The sequence below is a fragment of the Crotalus tigris genome, unplaced genomic scaffold (assembly GCF_016545835.1).
Source record: "Crotalus tigris isolate CLP2741 ecotype Arizona unplaced genomic scaffold, ASM1654583v1 scf7180000017666.379230911805:20528666, whole genome shotgun sequence".
Taxonomy (NCBI): Eukaryota; Metazoa; Chordata; class Lepidosauria; order Squamata; family Viperidae; genus Crotalus; species Crotalus tigris.
In genome coordinates this window covers 16900885-16913588 of record NW_024096552.1, presented here as the reverse complement: position 1 = coordinate 16913588, position 12704 = coordinate 16900885, and the positions used below count along the sequence as shown (strand labels likewise).

At 39.0% G+C, this 12704-nt stretch overlaps 1 protein-coding gene across 1 annotated transcript in view; it reads left to right on the top strand.

The window, feature by feature from the left end:
* Nucleotides 1–7511: 7511 nt before the first annotated feature.
* Nucleotides 7512–12704, top strand: part of FKBP9 (FKBP prolyl isomerase 9) — a 38533-nt gene continuing 33340 nt past the window's right edge. The window contains exons 1-2 of the mRNA XM_039336817.1: nucleotides 7512–9298; nucleotides 10774–10919. Of these exons, the coding sequence (XP_039192751.1) occupies nucleotides 9012–9298; nucleotides 10774–10919 (433 nt within the window). The 5' untranslated portion in view covers nucleotides 7512–9011. The remainder of the gene's footprint in view (nucleotides 9299–10773; nucleotides 10920–12704) is intronic.

Below are 12704 nucleotides of genomic sequence, written 5' to 3'. Positions count from 1 at the left end.
GAGAATTTTAATATTCAAAAAGGGACAAGACAAGGATGTCCATTATCCCCATTGTTATTTGTTTTAACATTGGAAATTTTATTGATTCAGATTCGGGAATCGAAGTTAATTAAGGGTGTAAAGATAAGGAAGAATGAGTATAAATTGCGGGCATTTGCGGATGATTTGGTTTTAATTTTGGAACAGCCGAATCAGGCGATTGATGGTTTATTAGAACTTATAACACAGTATGGGAATGTTTCTGGTTTTAAAGTTAATAATTATAAGACTAAGATATTATCTAAGAATATGTCAGTTAAAGAAAGGGAAAGTTTGATTAAAGCCACAGGTTTTCAGATGGTAAAAAAGGTTAAATACTTGGGAGTATATCTAACTGCTTCAAATGGAAAATTGTACAAGAACAATTATGAACCACTATGGGCAAAAGTCCAAAAGGATTTAATAGATTGGAAAAAATTGCAATTGTCATTGTTGGGGAGAATTTCAGCTGTAAAAATGAATGTTCTACCAAAGTTTCTTTTTTTGTTTCAGATGATACCTATTCTTAAAAAAGAGGCAAATTTGGAGGAATGGCAAAAGGGTATCAATAATTTTATATGGGCCGGGAAGAAACCAAGGGTTAAATTTAAGATATTACAGGATGCTCGAGAAAGAGGGGGACTTAAGGCACCCAATTTGAAATTATATTATGATGCAGCCGCCCTAACTTGGTTAAGTGATTGGCTTAATTTAACAAATATGGATATTCTTTTTTTGGAAGGTTGGGATTTAATATATGGTTGGCATGCATATTTAATTTTTAATAAGAAAGTTGATCGGACTTTTAAATCACATATTTTGAGGAATGCCTTACTTCGTGTTTGGAAGAAGTATTATTATAGATTAAATTATAAAATACCTATCTGGGGGATTCCCAGACATGCAATTGAGGGAACCTCTAAGGGGACAAATTTTGATAAAATTTCATATAAAGAATTGTTAATTTGTTCTGGTTCGAATTGGCATTTGAAATCCCTAGATGTATTAAGGCAGCAAAATATTCTACAGTCATGGTTTCAATATTTACAAATAATGGATAGATGGACTGTAGACAAGAAAGAGGGAATAACACTAGAAGATAGACAATTGGTTATTCAGATTAAAAACCAAGGTCCGGCTCATATAAAAAGAATATATAATGTCTTATTAGAGTTAGACTCGGAAACAGAATTGGTTAAAGATTGTATGATTAAATGGGCTCAGAATATACAGGAACCGATCTCATTGGATTTATGGGAGATAATTTGGATAAGAAATGTTAAATTTACACAAGCTCAAAATTTGAGAGAAAATTTTTATAAAATGTTTTATAGATGGCATTTAGATCCTAAAAAATTATCTTGTATGTATTCCAACATACAGCCCAAATGTTGGAGATGTGGCAATAATGATGCGACATACTTTCATATTTGGTGGAATTGTAAAAAAGTAAAGGCTTTTTGGATTATGATTTGGTGGAACATTCAAAAGATTTTTAGAAAGAAGATAAAGTTTACTCCTCAACTATTTTTACTTGGTATTTTTGTTGACTTAAATGAAAAAGAAACTACTTTGATGTTGAATTTATTAACTGCAGCAAGGTTACTAGTAGGTCTATATTGGAAGAAAGATTCTTTGCCTACTTTAGAAGAATGGATATTTAAAGTATCTAGTTTTGCAGAAATGGCAAAAATTTCTGCTTATTTAAAGGATCATACACAAGAAAGATATATTACTGTATGGGGAAGGTGGATAGATTATATTCAGAAAAAATATGGAATTAAAAAGTTTTATTTATTTTATGAATGAATATCAAATATTATAGAGAATTGTTTTATAAGTTATGGAGTTAAAGGTTAATTATGATTTTTTTTTCTTTCTCTCTTTTTTTTTCTTTTTTCTTAATTATTATAATTTTCTTTTTCTTTTTTTTTCTTAACCCTGTATTCTGCTCTGGGAAGTGAAGGGAGGGGGGGTGGGGGTGGGAGGGAGGGTAAGGGGGGGGGTTCTCTATTTTAAAATTTTATTGTATTTTTATAAATGATTGTATGTTTTAAAAAATAAAAATTTTCAATAAAAAAAAAATAAGATGAACCTTCTGGGCATTAGGCTTCCAGCAGTTCTTTCTAAATGGCTGATGCTGGAAGACAGGCAAGGATTATCTCTGAACAAGCAAATATTTTATTCTTATTGGAGGAAGTACTGTAAATGACATATTAGCAGTATGGATGGATAAATCCTTGCAAAGTCCATGCAAACAGCTTTTCTCTCTGAAGGGTGAAATTACAAGCCATATGAATTTTTCATTTCTCTTTCTTCTCCTCCTCTTTGAATCTTCTCAATTTCTATTGCTTTTTGGCAAAAAAGCTGACTTTTCTCCACCTGCTAAGCCACCTTCCTAAAGTATTATACTTAGCATAGTTTCTGTCTCTTCTTGGAAACTGAGAGTGACTCTTTTGCAGTTTTGGCATACAGACTATGGATACTGAGTTTCAAAGTACCCTGCATTTCCTCTGCTATGTTTTTTCAGATGCATTCCAGTCCAAACCTCTTGATTGTTGACTCATTTTAAGCCCATTGCCTTTATAAATTTTATATTTACTACGTTAAACTTCAACTTGCGATGAAGATATGTGCCCAAAGTATCCTCTTCCAATGAGTTCCATGAAAACATAGAATAAATCTTTCTAATTAAATAGCAACAGTTGCTGGAGCGGAAGGACAAAACTTGATAATGGCAACAAATGGTTAATCTTTTTTTGTGACTACAATTCTCAGGACTCCTTGGGGGAAATATTTTACTATACAAAGACATTCTATAGCAGTGGTTCTCAACCTTTTTAATGCCACGACCCCCAACCGGTCGTAACTGGAGGACTACCCAACCGGTTGTAACTTGAGGACTTTCCCTGCCCGGGAGCGCTGTGCATGCATGGTGCGCCCCCTGCGTCAACCGAGGTGTAGCTGGCAAGCGGCAGAAACGGCGCAGGCTGGCCCAGCCCAAGGGAGGTAAGGCACCCGCCGGGCCCCACGCGCACCAGCAACCCTCCCTGCGCCCGCCGGCCTCCCACCTCCTACCCCTCTTTTACTTACATTTTTAGTAGTTGCTCAGCAGGGAGAGGTGGAAACTTCCAGACAGCTCGCCTTTGCTGCAGACAACTTGCAGCACCGTTTGTAGAATGGGACTTTTGGCGGGCTCAGCAGGGCAGAGACAGCCTGGACAATTCCTATTGGCTTTCAAAAGCCAATAGAATAAAAGGGAGTAGCACAGCTAAGGAAAAGGAGGGAAAATGGCGGACTGCGTTGTTTGGTGACCCCGTGAAATGGTCATTCGACCCCAAATGGGGTCCCGACCCACAGGTTGAGAACTGCTGTTCTATAGTAAGAAGCTTATAGTTTGCTCTTATAAAGAGGTTTTATAAAGATTGGTAAAGTGCCAAGCTTTATATGGAATATATATATTTTAGGCAATATCCTTATCCTGTTTTAGTTTAATCTCATGTCAAGTATGCAATGGAGGAATTCAAAAATTCTCTTAGGTTATAGGATATCTTCCTAGTCACCAGAAGTCCAACCTCTATTTTGATCCTCCTGTCAGGTTGTCTCTAATTGTAGTCAATCCCCTGTATATTTATAGGCAGCCAGAACAGATAATTATAAACTAGCACTATGGCAAATAACTTTCTGTGCACAGCCTGCCTTATACTTACAATTTAAAGTACTCTGAAGATTTTATATAATTTAACTTTTTCCAGAATTTCAAATTCTTTAGGTGATGACCCATCATTTTAGGCATTTTGAGAAAGACATAGTCCTATCAATCTGCATGAAATAAACTCTTTCCATTATGTTTCCCTAACAATGTTTATTAAGGCTGGAGACCAAACTATCATGCCAGCCCTTTTATAAAACACCTCACTGTGCACATATCCTCATTTGCCTATAGTGGCAATATGTCTTCCGTTAGTTATGCATCATTATCAGCCCTTATCCATCCATTTAATCTTGTTTTCCAACTTCTTTGACAGGCTAAAAGCCATTTCCATTTTACACCTTTAAATTTGGTGATTGTTTTGCTTATTTTTGGGTCAACTGGTACAAATTCAATGTCTAATATTCATATGTTGGTGTACAATGTGTTAGCCCATTCCTGTGGTGGTCTCCCATGGAGAATGAGAAACACACGCAGGTATCTCGGGATGAGAGCCCAGAGTTGACTCCAGCACCCTCTTTTATTGTTATTAAGGTTTTTACATCACACAGCGTAATCAAAAGACGTATATAGGGGTGGTTACAATATATCAAATAACAGACTCTTTCCAGATGCAAGGCTACAGCAGGTGTTCTTATCAGAGTCTGTCCAAATGGTTGATGAATGCATCCTGTGTCTAGAGCCGGTCCCTTTGTTATCTCTGGGGCCCTTGTGGGAGATGCCCATGGACATTTTTGTGCAATTAATTCCACATCTCCTGCTTTTCTGTTTTTTCAATGTTACTCACTTCCAGTTCCAGAAGGGATCTTGATTCACTGATTAAGGCGTCCTTCCTAGTGGAGGGCGTAACATTTTTGCACATTTGCAGGAGGGAGGGAATACATTGAATGCAACAACATAGCAATACAAATAATATCAAAATGGTTACTATAATAGAAATCAAAGATCGTAGCCAGGATCCATCCGGTAGCCAGGACCAAAGGGCACCCCAGATATCCACGGTGCCTGATCCATCACTGCGTAAGGGATTATTTTGGAGCAAAGATTCCATTTTCCTAGCTGTAACAGAAATATTAGGTTGAAAATCATGTATATACATACAACAATGAGAATGAATTAAGGCACACACACCGCCTTTTGCTGCTAAAATAATATCTAAAGCATACCGATTTTGCAAAACTACTTCCCTTATTTCCCCCATTTCTTGATTAATCATTTTAATGCTGTTGATTGTTTCATTAAACATATGAACAGTCCAATTGTTAAGCAAATGAAGGTCTCTATAGTTCATGGCAACTCCTAGATTGGGTAGAATCCCTCTGCTGATTTGAGTACTGATTGTTTGTCCATTGATTGCTTCGCTAAGTGTCATTTACCTTAGTAAGGTTGCTTTTGATGGATTTGCATTTCTTTGCTGAATTCCATCATTGAAAGGAATGGCATGAAAAATAAGGCCACCACGACTGTCACCAGGAATCTGCATGCAGATCCAACAGTTCATGATGTTAAGTGTAAGAGCAGTGCGCCTGGCATCCCGTACAAAAGCATTAAAAGCCCACAGTCCCTGATCCTCATATGCCTGGCTGAGGTGGTGTACGTTGAGCCATATAAGGACGAACACAACGAGCTGGAGTCCAAATGATCTCACCATGGTCGTCTATTGCAGCATAGCCTCGACCCCAAGTAATGAGGGAGGCAGGCCCTTTCCAGGTGGGATCAGGCAAACGTCGATAGTATACCTGGGGGCGTGAAGAATCTTCGGGAGAAGCAGAAAAATGCCTGCTTGCGGCAGTTGAGCCAGGGGTTCCAGAAACATTCAAAAAGTTTAAGGTAAAAAGTACAAGATTAAGAGTGTTTTGTATCCCAGGCAAGCCGGGGGTATTTTCCCCTTTCTTTTTTGCATGCATGTCTAGAACCTTTTTTACGGTCTGATTGGCTCGTTCCACGATCGCTTGACCAGTGGAGTTATATGGAATGCCATTGATTAAAAAAGGCATCACCAGTTTTTGGGGAGTAATTTGCTTTGTTAGTGCCAATAAATCAAAGGAAGAATTCCCAGAGTGAGGTGCATATGCAGCCTCTGGAATGGGTGGTGCTGGACGTGGTAATAAGACCAAGCGTGCCACCGTATCCCCTCGGTTCATTGTGACAGGGAGATTGGTATAAAATTGGACTTTTATACATGGGATCTATCAAACCTGGAAGCACAAACACTCCTTGTTCCCGAGCAACAGGTGTGGGAAGGATTATTGCCTCCGTTTTCAGAGGCAAGGGTCCAGAATAAAGAGTTTCAGCAACCGTGAGTAGGTTAGGAAAAGTAACAGAAAGAGCAGAAGCCAATTTTAAATCTATGCCAGAAAAACATTGCGAAGCAGAAGAAGTAAGGTCTGAAAAGGATGCAGCCTTTGGAGAGGGGTTAGCTGCAGACTCCTTTGTTAGTTTAACAGGGAACAACTCTGTCTCGGATAGTTCAGAAACGCTTAAATCACCATTGTTTAAAGCCTTTTGAAAAGCACCACCGGGCCGGGAGAGGGGAGGCAACGTGGCAGGAACAGGAGAGGCTGTTTGCTGTTTATCAGGATCCATAAAATTTGCAGGGGCAGGAGGGTTAAAACCTGCTCCAGGGGGTAAGCGAGTGGCCAACATAACAGACGGATTTTTATACGGTGGAGGATCTAATAAAGACTGATGAGGCGATTCAGCATGGGTTTGAATCAGGGTATAGGCAATTTTCCAAAGGCACAAAATCTCTGGGGGGGCTCTCGGAGACTGATGGAGAACAGCGCCGATTTTCCTCCATGTATCTACTTTTAAAGATCCAGACTCCGGATAGGATGAGCAGTTAGCCCATACGTAAGCAAGCAATTTTACAGCCTCAGATTTAGAAAGGTGACGGGTTAATTTCTGTTCCTGATCAGTAAGATATTTTTTCCTGCCAAGTAGCCTCAGCTCTTCCACATGCTGCTTTTGAGCGTGAGACATTCCACCCCCCATACTTACGAAGAGGAGTCAGTTGCCAGCAACTTCGTCGGGTGCACCAAGCCTATTCCAGGCGATAAGTAAAGGGTTGGCAGGGACGTATCCCTCAGTGGATCACGTCGGGGTCACCAGATGTGGTGGTCTCCCATGGAGAATGAGACATGCACGCAGGTATCTCGGGATGAGAGCCCAGAGCTGACTCCAGCACCCTCTTTTATTGTTACTAAGGTTTTTACATCACACAGCGTAATCAAAAAACGTATATAGGGGTGGTTACAATATATCAAATAACACTTTCCAGATGCAAGGCTACAGCAGGTGTTCTTATCAGAGTCTGTCCAAATGGTTGATGAATGCATCCTGTGTCTAGAGCCGGTCAGTTTGTTATCTCTGGGGCCCTTGTGGGAGATGCCCATGGACATTTTTGTGCAATTAATCCCACACATTCCTATTTAGTTGGAATATCTGTTTGGAAGTAGAAAGTGTTAATTCCCTGATTACCAATTAATGGTTGTTCTTTTTTTGTTTTTAGTTTCAATTGTTTGTTTTTGTATTTTGTTTTTTGGTCTATTATAGAGTCCCAGTATTCAGGTTGGACATTCAAGACAAATGTCTTGAATAAACATTTTTTCATTAGGCAACCTACCGTAAATGCCGGCATACAAGGCGTATAAGACGACCCCCGTCTTTATAGCCAGGCCGCATTCCTAGAACGTCATCTTATACGGCGGAAACTACCAGTATTTCCGGCGTATAAGACGACTCGGCGTATAAGACGACCCCCGTCTTTGGCGCTGATTTCAGCGCTCACGGAAGTCGCCTTATACGCCGGCATTTACGGTAGTTTATTATGTCACATACATGTTGGCATGTATTTTTTTATTGTCACATTGTGTTATGTTAAACATGCTTTTCTGTGTATCTTTCAATTTCTATACTATTTTTGCATTCCCGTACAACTGTCACAACCATTTGTCAGCACAGGTAGTAAACTATTTCTTCTTTAAGAGGTTGGTGTGTTCTACTGAATACAGTATTAATTTATCCAAATATTTTCTAACCTACTTAAGTTTGGTTCAGACTTTCTTCTAGGTAATCTAGATGTAGCTTTTGACTTTTTCAGTTTCTGGTTATCAGATTAGTGGGGAAGAAATGGAATTAGTTACTAAATATGTCTTCTTAAACTTATTTTTCAAGCCTAATAATTTGTCATTAAATTCAGTTATCTTTGAAGGTTTTCACCATTGTAGGAGAAAGAGACAATATTGTCACCAGCAAAACATATTAAGGTATGTTAGGGTAATTAAGGTATTCACCACTTATCTTTATTTCTACCTTGGACCACTTCACCTTTTTGAATGTCTACAATTTGTAGTAAAGTATAACACACATAAGCACGCACACACAAACCAATCCATTTGCCTTTTGAAGAAAAAAACACATTTGAGACATTCCTTAGTAGTTTAGACAAATGGATGAAAACAAGTCCTTCAAAATGCGAAGAAATATAAATCAGTCTAGCAGATAATTTTTAAAAACTGCTTATTGAAGGATAAAATCAGAATAAAGAAGAGCATAATTATAAAACGTATTAGGCCAAGTTAGATTTCGTTCCTGAGATAAACAACTCTAGCTGTTTACTCAAGATTACCGACTGAACAGAATCTTGTGCATTGGTCTTGGTTAGTTTAGTAAATAAAAAATGATGCAGTAACTGCAATATTCCTAGAAAAAAAACAACGAGTTGTTTTTTTTTTAAAGGGGGAAACAATTAGCTACCTCCCGTTTGCTCCCTTGGTTTGCTGAGGCTCCTCTTATAGTGAGACGAGCAATCCAAGGAGGAGGGAACGTGCTCCACGCGCTGCCAACACGCGAGCTTTGCTAGCCACTCGGGTCTAGGAATGAGGCGGTGCCACGTAGCGACGCGAGGAATGGAAGCGGAGGGGGGGGGGAAGATAGGGATAAACAGCCTATCGGTGGGTCAATCTCCCGCTCTTCAGGGTTGAACCGCCTTTTCGCTGAAGGCTGCTATGTTTTCGAAGTCGGTGGTTAGGACACATAGACCAAATACCGTAAAGTCACGCTCCAAACTAAACGTTTTTGCAGGAAGGCGGCTGGTGGTCAGGCCTTGTTTTTCTATCCCAAGAAAACTTGGCTGCGCCCCTCTTCCCGTGGCCTGGCTCCTCCCTTTGCTAAGCAGTGAAGGGGCTGGGAATTCTTTCTCTCCACCCGCGCCCCCACCATCCCCCTCTCCACGGTTGCAGTTTGGGGAAGCCGGGATTTCAGCCGAAATTGCTCTTGAATGTTCTCCTCGTTGCGCTTACTTTTCGCCATGGATATGCCGAGAATGCCGCCGACCCAGAGGCGGCGACACCGCTGCTGCTCGCCCCTGCTCCTTGCCTTGCGAGTTAGTTGCGTAGCATGCCAGGCTCCGCCGGTGCCGGCTGGGGAGACCCACTGGGATGGAAAAGACGTGTTGATCGAGCGCAAGTATGTGCCGGGCAAGTGCCCGCGCACTGTTTTTTCCGGCGACTTCGTACGTTACCATTACCATGGTACTTTGTCCGACGGCAAGAAATTCGATTCCAGGTAGCCCCCCTCTTTCCTTCGCCGGCGTGGCGCTGCGGATGTGGCGGGGGGGGGGGGAAGCCATGTAGAGTGCAAATAGGGGCAGGTCCCTGGATGACTTAACTCCAGAGAAAACTCCAGTTAATGGGCCCGGTTGCAGGAAGATGAGTTCAAGTTATCAGTCTCGGGGAACAGCGCATCCCTTCTATGCAGAATCTCAGTTTCTGGTCTTTGGGAAGCTGGTATTGGAAAGACCATCGCTTTATCAGACGCTGGAAAGTCATTGGAGTCAGAGTAGGAAAAGCTTTATGGTAGTCATTAATCAGCACAGAGGAAATCGATACGCAGATAGCCAAAGCTGAATTGAGAACATCGAGATAATTAGGGGACGGACGCACGCACGCACACACACAGACACACGCACACTCATGACAACAGAAGCCACCCTTGGAGGGAATGTAAACATACCACATCTTAATACAGTAATATTAATCTGATCTGGAAAAGCTGGTAGAAGTGGAGAAGCCATTTCCAAGATTATCATTCAGGGAAAGTGCTGCAGTTTGGAGTGGCAAGTGCTAAGGCTAGCAATGGCTGCATCTGTTTTTCTCAAAAGGTGCTTTTTTTCAAATGGCAACTGGACTTTCTTGATTTTTCTTGAGGATGTTTCACTTCTCATCTTCAGTTCACACTAACTGGTGGGGAATGAAAGGTTTATACTCTTTGCAGTCAGCCAGCTGTTAACCCTCTGAGAGTAGTTGAATCACGTGGGACTTAATTTCTCACAAAGTAGATTAAATTGAAGAAGCTTCTTGAGTGAAATGTCTTCAAGAAAAATCAAAGAAGTTGGAAAAATGCACCTTTTGAGTCAACCAGGATGTTTATTAACTGAGAACTTCTATAAACATCATGCTGCAGTTGCTTCCTCCAGGGAAATGATGGAGGTTTTGCTTCAGCTGGATTTGGAGTGTGAGCATGTGATCTAAACTTCTTTTTGGAATGGATCTAATATCATGGATTGTATTCCACTGAGTATTCTGAAGGGGAGTGATTTATCTTTATAATTTATATGTTATATAAATTATGTTTGTTATAAGCATCAGATTATGTGATTGTTATTAGGCTGTTCATTGGAATCTGTATGAGATATATAAGAATGTTTATTATTTTACTGTCAGAAAGAACAAAAACCACAGAGGAAACAAAAAGTTTTCCAAGAATATGCATGGGATTTAGATGGAACCCAGTGGCACTCTTGGACGAAAAAATAATGCTGGAGATAATACTATGCTTTGTAGTGTATCAACTTCTTATAAAGCCTTTAAGTTTATATTAAAAAATTAAAGGCAACTATCAAGAGAAATGTGTACAAAGCATCATGTCATACCTACTCTTAAATCATAAATTGGTTGAATGGAAATAAAAATTAAACTATGTCAGTGAAATGCAATATTTGAATGTTTATTTAACTGACCTAACAATTCACTTCCTTCTAGCTATGACAGGGGCTCTACATTCAATGTTTTTGTGGGGAAAAATCAGCTTATTGCTGGGATGGAGAAGGCTCTGCTTGGTATGTGTGTAAATGAAAGGCGATTTGTAAAGATTCCACCCCATCTTGGATATGGAAATGAAGGAGTTTGTAAGTACAGTTTTCTGTACTTTTTGATGCTAAAATATAATGAGTCAAGACAGATTTATTAAACTGTAGTTAAAATGTAAGGTTTTAACAATTAATTTAACCTATGGGTTATGGATGTATTGCTGACCAGTGCATCTCATATATCTGTAGCTTTGAATATGACAGCATATTTAATTCCCAAACTCTGAATATTCATAATTTCTAAGTTACTAAAGACGTATGTAGGTCAAGGATTGAACTAATGATTCTGTCCAGCTCCTTCTTGTCTTATGTTCAAAAGCATACATATAATATTTAAATAGCCTAGAGAGTCTTAATTGATGTTGATCATGCTATGATGCCTTACTGGTTTAATTTTTTGAAAGAAGATATTTAAGTTCTCATTCTTCAACATTCAACATTCTTCTAAGATCATTGAAAGGATTTTGTGAACATCTCGATCTCTTTAAGAATAAAAGGAAGTAGTTTCCCTATGTTTGTGCAAATAATGCACAATATTTCTTAATGTTGCGCTATTCTTTAATGCAAAAATAGTTTGCACCATGATTAATACAGTATAGCCTTCACCTACATGCCAGTATGGTAAAGGAATTCTGAGTTGCAAACTGAAGACATCTGAAGAGGCCAGTGGCTGAAAGTTGTTATAGTAGAGTAAGACGCTGCCATATTCGTTGCCATGATAGCAGGTCAAAGCAGTCACTAGCCATTTGTGTTTAAACATTACACTTATTTTTTAGTTTAGATAGAGGTTTTTTTGAAATTAAAACGAATGACACATGTCATTATTACTTTGGGCTGCTGATTATGCTCTTGTTCCATCTTTTAATTATTTCTTCTATAACTCACCAGGAGTTTCCACAGGGAACAGGTCAGAAATGATATGTGACTGAAAAATGTCTCTTTAATAAAGATCATGCGTGCAATGCATCTAAAAAAAGTGGAGCTATCAGATAGTCATGGTCACATGACGTTTGAAAAAGTCACCAGATTAAAACTTTTCACTGATCTAAAGAGTCATTTTTTTAAATATCTTGCATGGTTTGAAAATCAGCCTTTCAGAATTTTATCTTTGTTGTGACAGGAATTGGTGGAGAGTTTGATTTGTTTCTTAAATCTGCATTCAAGAACTAATCCAAATCTGGAAGTACAGGTAGTCTTTGACTTATGACCATAATTGAGTCCAAAATTTCTGTTGCTAAGCAGGGAAAGTTGTTAACTGAATTTTGTCCCATTTTACAACCTTTTTTGCCACAGTTTTTAAGTTGAATCATTGCACTTGTTAAGTTAGTAGTACAGTTGTTAAGTGAATCTGGCTTCCCCATTGACTTTGAAAGTCACAAAAAGTGATCACATGTCTCTGAATAATAAGTATGAGTCAATTGCCAGCATCCAAATTTTGATTATGTGACCATGGAGATGCTGCAACTGTTGTCTGAAAACGGTCATAAATCACTTTTTTCAGTGCCGTTGTAACTTTAGACATTTACTAAACAAACTGTTGTAAGTTGAGGACTACCTGTATCTTTCAAGTTAGAAGCTTTAGTTTTCTTGAAAATATTGGAAAGAAAAACTGTATAGCTAAATGTTTTCTTTCTTCACTGCTTTCATGAATGATAATGTTTTAAGATCTTGAGAACAAAGTTTATATAAGTTTTAAGTATCTAAATCAAACATAGTACATGTATGCTTTTCCTTGGGCTTGTTATAAATACATTAAACAAACAAATGGAATCAAAAGGTAGGCTTGTACTATTTTTTTTCAGGACTGTTAATATGTATCCTATA